Here is a 10,000-nt window from a genome sequence, read left to right as displayed (position 1 = left end):
GCATGCTAGGAAGTTTTTTTTTTTTTTTTTGCTTTCTAATGGGAGATCCCTCGAAATTTTTTTGTTTTCGAGTGTTTTGTTTTTGACGATGGTGAAGTTTGGATCTACTCGCTGAGCTTCTTACGTAATCTCTCTCTCTCTCTCTCTCTCTCTCTCTCTCTCTCTCTCTCTCTCTCTCTCTCTCTCTCTCTCTCTCTCTCTCTCTCTCTCTCTCTCGCTCTCATATATATATATATATATATATATATATATATATATATATATATATATATATATATATATATATATATATATATATATATATAGTACTGGGGTCCTTAAAAAGTAATGCTCTGTAGTCTGATTCGTACATAACAAGAGCGCCGACATCTGTTTTGGAGCCTGACAGCGTTTTTACTCACCTCTACATCCCACTCCCAGCAGTCCTCCTTGCTCGCACTAAAAACATCAAAAGCTCTTTAAAAGCAGTCCGCCTTAACGCCTTCTGAAACAGGGCAACACGATCATTACGGCTCTTCATGGTGTCCTGCAAACTCTCCCCACAGATCAAAGGATGAACCTTCCTTGGAGCCTCTCTGTGTTAAGAGAACTCTTCGTTAACCATCGGTCGATAACTCGACCTCTAAATAATGAGGTATCCTCCTGCAGAGACATTCAGTGCTGGGTGCAAGGCACTCACCCTGTGGCTACAGGGCATCAGGCACGTGTGGCAGTGCGAAGTGTGGCGTTGAGTGACCCTGGATCGATATTAGACCTAGCAGGGAAAGGCTCTGGCCTCTCCCTGCTAGGCCTTCGGCCGACTCTAATTTAAGTGGCAGGACACAATCTTCCTCAATTTATTGGACCTTCTACTTACTTAGGTATCGGACGGCAAACTCGACAAGATCCGTGTGTGTGTGTGTGTGTGTGTGTGTGTGTGTGTGTGTGTGTGTGTGTGTGTGTGTGATGAAATCTGTTCACACAAAAATCCTATCGCGATAACTTAAGGGTTCCGATATCTCCTCCTTAAAGCAATGAGTGGTGGAGCTCCGGGTAATACCAGTGCGTAAGCCACAACGGTTTACTTCTACACCAGTACATCACGCCACAAACACCACCACTCCCTTGAGCGTCTCCTGCAGCAGTAGTAGAAGAACCAATCATCATCATCATCATGTGCCTCGCTCCCCCAGGGTCACCTGTACCAGAGAAGCCGCCGGCGGTGACAGTGGTACCGGGACCCCAGATGGCCAACATGTACTCGGCGCCTTCTGACACCAAGCTCTCGGAGGAGTTGTGTTCCAGTCCTGCCCTGTCCAGCCGCCCCTTGGAGGAGATGAGCCCGTCGGAGGAGGCCAAGGTGAAGGCGGTGCAGGCACTCAACAGGCTCAGCGGGGACTCTGGCCACACCTTCATCCCTGACCCGGTGAGTAGCGGGGGACGCTGCCCAGACACACATAAATAAAAACAAAACTCCAGTCTCATGAGAAACAAGTTCGGAGGGGAAGATTCTCTTATTTATCCTCCAGTTCCCTTCGGAAATTCCCTGTGTGTTGTGCACTATTCTTCCTTACTCTTCTCTCTTTTCTTCCTTCCTTCTTTCAAATTTACTTAACAATTCTCAGTGATATGCTGTTATTTTCTACTTTTTCCAGTCCCTTTCTACTCCTTTCTCTCTAGCATTCCTAGTAAGAGCTGCCTCTATAATTCCTCGTGATTACTGCTTTGACAGTTATTTATTCCCTTATTCCATTGTTCAAACTTTCATACTACTTTCTACCTTTTAGTGAAATTAACGCGCGCACACACACACACACACACACACACACACACACACACACACACACACACACACACACACACACACACACACACACACACACACACACGACCCTCCAGTAATACCCGCTTCCATGCCCCCAGGACGGTGAAGGTGGTCGTGGTTACGTTCCCTTCGTCGACTACAGCGGGAGGGACTACGCGCCCATTCCCAACGGGCGGCGAGCGTCCATCAGCGACCTGGGTCACTACACCGCCACGCATGCCGCCCACCAACACTCCCCGAGCACCGACTCCAATTTCTGCACCATCCGGAGGGGGACGCGGGCGGCAGACTTGGGCGGAGACACCATACTGGGCCCTCTCTCCAAGTACCATGATGCCTCGGCGACCATGAGACACAATGGCAACGCCCACACCCTCGCTAGACATTCGGCCTACACCCCCGCCCCTCGAAACCCTTCCTACGGCTCCCCTCCACCCCCGCCCTATCCCAGAAACTCCAAGATTGGGTCTCCGCGCGGCCCCATCTCCCCCGCGGGACCCAATGCCATTCCCCCGCAGACCAGCATCGCGCTAGGGCACCCTGAGGACCGCGGGTCACCAGAAGCCAAGTTTATCTTCTCCCCTGAGGCCATGATGAAGCCCGGTACCCTCGTGTGACCCCAACCCTTGACCTCTCCTCCTCCGCCCCTCACTGGTGACCGTGCCCTCGCTTCCCTTCCTGCCTCGTGACCTCCTTCGTCTCCTCCACAAGGGACGTAATTTTTTTTTTCTTGTTCCGATACGGTGGAGTTGTTTTTCCTCCGTGCTGCAGTGTGTGTGTGTGTGTGTGTGTGTGTGTGAATCCCAGCGCCCGCCTCGCCTCACCACCTGTTTACACAATTACCTCAAAATGCAGAGCGAACGAATGAAAAGAGGTAGGGAAGGAAGGAGGAAAAACTTGCGACAAAGGTAATAGGTCACGATGAAGGAAGGAGGGAAGGAGGGAAGGAAGCATTTTATGCATTTATGGTCGAAACTAAAGAAAATAGATATCCTATACAACTCTCTCTCTCTCTCTCTCTCTCTCTCTCACCCCTTAGTTTTACTCTTCCGCCTCTCCATATCTTCCAAACGAAGCTCCGAGACAGGGTTCGTTTTCTTCGAGCCGCTTCCTGCGTAACAATCGACCAATTAAAGTGCTAATGGGTTGTTTGGGCCAAGCCAATTACCGTCTCGCCCCTCCACCCCCCTCACAGGCGCGTCACCTGCTGCGGAGAGCATATAAGGAGGAGGAGGAGGAGGAGGAGGAACTGATGAGGAATGGGAGAAAGCAATGACGTTGGCGGTAAGGAGAAAAAAAAATCACAAGTGGTTGTTGAAGGAAACGAGTGAAAAGAGGCAGGCGGAAAAGGAGGAGGAGGAGGAGGAGGAGGAGGAGGAGGAGGAGGAGGAGGAGGAGGAGGAGGAGGAGAGAAGATAAGGACGGGGTGCAAAAGTTTTATCAGTTAGTACTGCCCCCAACCTCTCTCTCTCTCTCTCTCTCTCTCTCTCTCTCTCTCTCTCTCTCTCTCTCTCTCTCTCTCTCTCCCTCTCCCCATCACGACAAATGAAACAGATAATCGAGTCAGTCTCTAGTCAGTCCCTCGATTCGTGGATTGTATACCCGTAGCGTCCAATCACGAGCCTAGAGAGGGCGTGGCAGCCAATCCCGTGCGTCAGTCTACGTGACGTCACAAGGCAGACCCGCTATTTGTGTGTACATAGTAATAATTGACCTTGACTTCTCACAGCATGACGGAAGGATCAAGAAAAACAAGGTACCATTATTTTTACTTTGACTATTATGTACTGTATTTGTGGGACTATTTTGTTTATTATTATGATTATGATTATTATTATTATTATTACTATTATTATTATTATTATTATTATTATTATTATTATTATTATTATTATTATTATTATTATTGTTATTATTATTATTATTACTATTATTATTATTATTATTATTATTATTATTATTATTATTATTATGGTTATGATTAATTTAGGAGATAAGGAATGTTCAGTCTTGGTTATCGTTGGTTATTATTATTATTATTATTATTATTATTATTATTATTATTATTATTATTATTATTGTTATCATTATTATTATTATATTGTTACTGGTATGATAATTACTGCTGTTGTTGTTATCATCAATGTTTATTCGCCTGCATTTTACCGATAACAGTTTTACAAGGCATGAAATTCTCAGCATGTGTCATCAACAATGTAACATTTCACTGATGCAATTTTTCGGTGGATTTGGCATGATTACCACCGCGATAAAACTGTAATTTTTATCAAATCATATAAATCCGTAAATTCTAAAAAAAAAATTATAAAAGTTAAAAAAATGAAGTGGACCAGACAACTGGTTTTACACACACACACACACACACACACACACACACACACACACACACACACACACACACACACAGACAGAGTCGCATTTCAGCCAAGTTTTCTCAAATACTACCACCTCAACCCCTCTTAGTTCTCCCAACCTCTACCGCTTACCTTCCCGCCTCTCCCTCTCCCACTCCCTCTCTACTTGAGCCGTAAAAGAGAGTCGCCAAAAGTCCTCTCTCCTCTCACACCGCCTCCCGCCTCCACCTTTGCCGGTTAATAGAAAATGGGTGAAGTTCAAATATCGCAGGTAACTTAAGCTCATTACGTTCGCGGTGTTAAGTGAGGGACGAGCCGCGGCAAGGTGTTAACGGCGCCACACTGCCGCGCCGCTCACCGCTTCTTGGCCAATGAATGTTCCTGTTTAAATAATTGAGTGTATCTGCTGCTGAAATGTAAAATAAATTGAAAGTAGTGAAACTAATCAGAGAAATCTTAAAGGAAACTACAAAACAATGGTTGGCTTTTATCTACTCAATGTATTGAGTTCATTGTAAATGTACTCGTTTTTTGCTAAAACACACTAAATGAAAACAAAAAACGATCGCTTTCTCTTCCGACGTGTTTAGCTGCATTTTTTATTCAATTTTTTTTTTCTGTTAAATTCGTGATGTGACGATGATCCGGAATTCAAAACAAAAGAAGTATCGAAAGGGAGGTTCAGTTCAATAGTACTCAAAGTTGGGTCTGGCGAGGCGGAGGCGGAGTGCCGTTGAGAGAGAATCGATGACGCGGAAATGAACAGAAAGGAGAGCTGAGTGGAGGAAGCGTCACCTCAGAGGCTGGTGTACCTGTCCCCGTCACACGTCCTTCCTCCTCCTCCTTCCTCACTCACTCTCTAATGAGGCTTCACACCTGCCAAAGACACACCTTTGCTCTCTCTCCAATGAACAATGCGGGTTTTAAAAGTAATAAATGTTACTTTTCATGGCGCGACGGAAAACATAAAGAGAAATCTAAGCATGAAAGGACTCGTGTTTTAAATAAGAATAACAACACTTTCTTAAGTTTCCTTTTGAAAGCGTTGTTTAGAAACTTTTATACTCTCTCAAAAGACTCCGTCGAGAAAATTTTGCTTGTAGCTTCTCTAGCGCTGGCAAGTCAGGACTGCTTAATGCATTTTTTTTTTCTTGCGTTTTAAAGTGGACTCTTATCTCGAAAGTTTTTATCTCCTTCGTCACGATTTTTTTCTCTCACACATTTGCCTCGCGATCCACTATTCATCGACGCCCGCGGCCAACACACTTCCCATCCCCTTCTTTCCAACAAAATTATCGCTCAGCATTTTCATTATCTCCCCCTCTTACTCGTACACCGCCACCTGTTTTTATGTTTAAGAAGAGTCCTGTCCCTCCGCCACTCCCTCCGCCCTGCTTCCTTTCCCCTCCAAGCTCCGCAGTGAGAGTAAAGAGGCTGGTCACGTCCCTTCACTAATACCCTGGTCATGGTGTCTTCTTGTCTCCAGCAAAGCAGTGTCTTAGACCAAACATTCCCCTGATACTACGAGGATCTTATAACGAATATCATCTAACCGACTTATACCCAAGGCCTCCCTTATCCTCCAAAACCTGACTACTTACACTTAAGAGTCTTCTCCCATTCACTCAAAAATCTAACTTCTTCCTCCCACGCTGTTCATTCGTACTCACCTAATCTGTACCCGTGTATCCCAGCGCTCCCCACGTGCTGGGCTGAGGGTGGGTTGAGGAAGGTCATGGCGGGAGTGCTGCGTGATCACTCCCTCGCCCGGAGCGCTAAGATGATTGCAAAACGTGACTTACCCATGCGGGAGGAAAGGTGCATGGATGTCTGCATAATAACTGTAATGATAATAATAATAATAATAATAATAATAATAATAATAATAATAATAATAATAATAATAAAATAATAATAATAATAATAAGGTAAGTTGGAACCAGCATCATCTATTCTTCCGTCGTCAACACAGTCCGAAGAATTACAAGGTAAAGTTTTCTTAAGTGAACAACAAAAAAAATAAAATAAAATTTATGTATGAAACACACACACACACACACACACACACACACACACACACACACACACACACATGGAAAGCATGCAACCCGTGGATAGCTTCGCCAAATGTTATTGTGCATCCTACAATTAACACACTTCACGCAACACATTTGCTAATCCCATGAACATTACGTACTTCTTCCTGACGAGATAATTACTAAAAATGATATATATTGTTATAACATTTGCATTTTTTACGTCCTATTGAGCCTATGGACCATTTCTATCTTTTTGTTTTATAATAATTGTTGAGAACCAACCAGGACAAGGCCGTGTTATTATCATTATGTTTTCCGTCTACGGCAAGAGAACAGCTACTTTACAGAAAACGGGGTTTAGTTCGGTGGACCCTTTTTTTTCTTTTTTTAGAGGCGGGACTGACCTAGCCTGGGCCGCCGCCGCCGCCGCCGCCGCCAGCACAGTATAGAGCCTAACGTGGCCGCCTCAGTCCAGGTCCCGCCACCGCCGTCGCCGCCGCCGCCGCCCTCCGCTGCTGTCTAATGTAGAAACGTTCTCCTCCGCTAAGACGTAGTCGCTGAGTGCATGAAAGTGTGTAAATACCTGTACATTGCAATACGAATTACTTGTTTGTATCTAAATGGGCATTTTTGGTAATAAATTATTTTGATTATATAGACGTTTCTTTCCTGAATCCTTTTCCGTACAGCCTTTCCAAATGTTTGGACGAGATGATGACAAAACATCGAGTATACACTATAGGATCGCATCTCCACGTGGCCAAGTGCACCACGTGATCGCAAGTACACAAGTAATAAATAATATATGGTACATAGCTGGGCCACCTACCAATCGGCTGTCCTCGGCTGACCAGCACTTATGCAAAACAAAAACTAAATCTGCACCTTACAGTGTATGTATATTTACAATAAAAGTGGTGGTGGCACAAACAATATATATATATATATATATATATATATATATATATATATATATATATATATATATATATATATATATATATATATATATATATATATATATATATATATATAACACACAAGAGAGAAAGATGGAGGAAAATGGAAGAGGAATTAGCGGAGTGGAACGAGACGAAGGCGGACAGAAGAGCGTGTGAAGTACAGGAGATGACGAGGAGGAGGAGGATAACAGAGAGGAGAGGGAGGCTGTGAGGGAGGTGGGTTTGGAGAGTGAAGTGAAGGGAGAGATGAGAGGCTGCGGAGGATATGGCTGGCGAGTGCGCACGGCTTGATGAAAGCGCTGAAGGGAGGTGAGTTGCAGCTTGGCATAGTCGTCAGGGCTTAGGCTTCTTAAACAAGATGTCATATGGCAAGCGTTTGTCTTCTGCGAACAGAACAAAGTGTGGCGACTCAATGATGCTGGAGTTCTAGGAGGAATAATCGCAAAATGAGAAAGCCATGAATCCCACGTATGAAGGAAGCCATCCGTGACATGCTGTAATACCTCTAAAATTTTACGGTTTGTTCGCTGCACAAGACCGTTAGACGCCGGATGGTATGCCACAGTGTAAATGTGTTTGATTTTGAGCGCCGTGCACAACTCAGCAAGCAACTTGTTTCTAAATTCAACGCCATTATCAGAGAATAGCCTTTAGTGAAATAAAGGAGGTTAATTACGTGTCACAAGGGCGTGAGCTACTAAAGCAGCCGTTTTCCTCCTGCAAAGGAGTGAGCACAAGGTACCGGGAGAAATGATCCACACACACAAAGAGACTTATTAACCGAGGAGGTTTGTGGAAGCTGAAGTCAACACTCAGTGTATCCCAAAGACGTTCAGGTGCAAGGTATTCAAGCATGGGTACCGGGTAAGAGGGACGACTTTCATGCTGCGCACAGGAGATACACTTATCAATGTGTTATCTGATATCATGACGTACCGCGACGGCAGGGTGTGCAGCTTGGACAGAATCAGCACCATGAGCAACACCTGAGACACTAAGGAGTTAGATATAATTAGATGTGGGCTGATGTCACGTGAGGGGGAAAGGGGCGGCGCCTTTCTAACAAGAAGGCCATCCTGAAGGTGAAAGTCATCAGCAGGGAGTGGTAACCTTAGGATGGATGATAAATTACCACTCTCACTCTGGAAGCAACTGATGACATGATCCAATAACGCGTCACTTCTCTGCGCATTGAGCACGACATCATCGGTGATGGGTGGAGGAGACGAAGTAATGCTAAGAGGCGCAGCTACTGACCTCGATAAAGCATCCGCAGCGACATTTAAAGAGTAACAAAGGTATTCAATTGTTGGTTTAAAATACTCGAGAATCACGAACCATCTCGCGAAACGTCATGTTAGGTTCTTACATCTGAATAAGTATTTAATACTTTGTGGTCCGTATATACTGTGACAAGATAGCCGTAAATAAAATCAAGAAAATGCTACAACGACCTGATGATTGCAAGCGTTTCTAAATCAGTGACCAAGTAGCGTGACTCAGCGCCATTTAAAATAGGACCTGCATATGCAATGCGACGATTTTTACCTCCGTTATCTTTCTGCATAAGTACAGCGCCAAGGCCTGAACGAGAAGCATCAATGGCGAGTAAGAAAGACTTACTAAAATCAGGAAAAGCGAGAACAGGCGCCGACGTACGAGCAGGTTTGAGCGTAGTGAAGGCTGTTTCTTGCTAAGCACCCGACAAATGGAACGTCTTTCTTAAGCAGGCGAAGCAAAGGAGCTGAGACCCGAGCATAATGAGAAACAAAAAAGCCTGTAATATCCATGAAGACTGGCAAATTACTTGAGCTCAACGACAGATGTTGGGCGAAGAAAGCTTTTAACCGCAATAATTTTATCGTCTGCAGTGTGCAGACTAGCGGCATCTGCTACATGACACAGGAAGCTGAATCATTGTTTGAGAAGCTGACACTTTGCTTGACTTTTAATCCTGCGTGAGACAAACGAGAGAAAACGTCATTAAGTTTTGCAAAGTGTGTGTATCCATACCTTTAGAAATGAAAACAACGTCCACATAAGCAGACACCATTTCCCAACAGACCGCGGAAAACTTCGTTACTAAGAAGCTGGAGGCAAATGGGGGATTTTTTCATTCCCATAAGAAGACGAAGGTACTGGATATGATCTGCGGGTGTACTAAAATATGGAAAAGCATAGATGGTGCGGCGTCCTAGTTGCACAATGCGTGGGAAGGTTGCAGGGCATGACAAACGGCCAAGGAGTGTTATATGATGAGACACGCGAAACACATTGATACGAAGTCCCTGCAAGATAGGACACCTGAGAGTCCATCACATTGGAGAGAGTAATCCCACATAAGAGAGAGAGAGAGAGAGAGAGAGAGAGAGAGAGAGAGAGAGAGAGAGAGAGAGAGAGAGAGAGAGAGAGAGAGAGAGAGAGAGAGAGAGAGAGAAAATTTCATACACACACAGGGCCGACACAGCGTGTAAAATATACGGCCGTCAGCTCCACTGATACTGACGTGAGGAGCTCCGAGAGTGAAGGGAGAGGAAGACACCTGTTGTAATACACGAAAAGCAGACTCTGATAGCAGATTAAGCTCAGCACCTGTGTCAATTGTTAGTGCAAGGCGCAGGATAAAAGTAACCTTATCTTGGGAAGAGAGCGAAAAAGGAGAAAGAGCATCCGAGACATGACGTAGGAAAGTGAAAACAGAGTAATTAGGGTTGCCACCATTAAATACCATGTTGTGTGTCGCCTGATGATAAGAACGATGGAATTATATATTGTAGCTTCGCCGTTTATGTGATGTAGAGCTCGCCTTCTAGTGCTTAT

At 44.7% G+C, this 10,000-nt stretch overlaps 1 protein-coding gene across 1 annotated transcript in view; it reads left to right on the top strand.

Moving 5' to 3' along the window:
* LOC135105015 (kin of IRRE-like protein 2) overlaps positions 1–6,871 on the top strand; it is a 67,100-nt gene extending 60,229 nt beyond the window's left edge. Inside the window, exons 9-10 of the mRNA XM_064012900.1 lie at positions 1,173–1,405; positions 1,903–6,871. Coding sequence (XP_063868970.1) covers positions 1,173–1,405; positions 1,903–2,421 — 752 coding nt within the window. The 3' untranslated portion in view covers positions 2,422–6,871. The remainder of the gene's footprint in view (positions 1–1,172; positions 1,406–1,902) is intronic.
* The last annotated feature ends 3,129 nt before the right edge of the window (positions 6,872–10,000 follow it).

This window comes from Scylla paramamosain, chromosome 11 (assembly GCF_035594125.1).
Source record: "Scylla paramamosain isolate STU-SP2022 chromosome 11, ASM3559412v1, whole genome shotgun sequence".
NCBI classification, from domain to species: Eukaryota; Metazoa; Arthropoda; class Malacostraca; order Decapoda; family Portunidae; genus Scylla; species Scylla paramamosain.
Note: the sequence above shows the minus strand (reverse complement) of the source record. Positions and strands in the feature narration are given on the sequence as shown.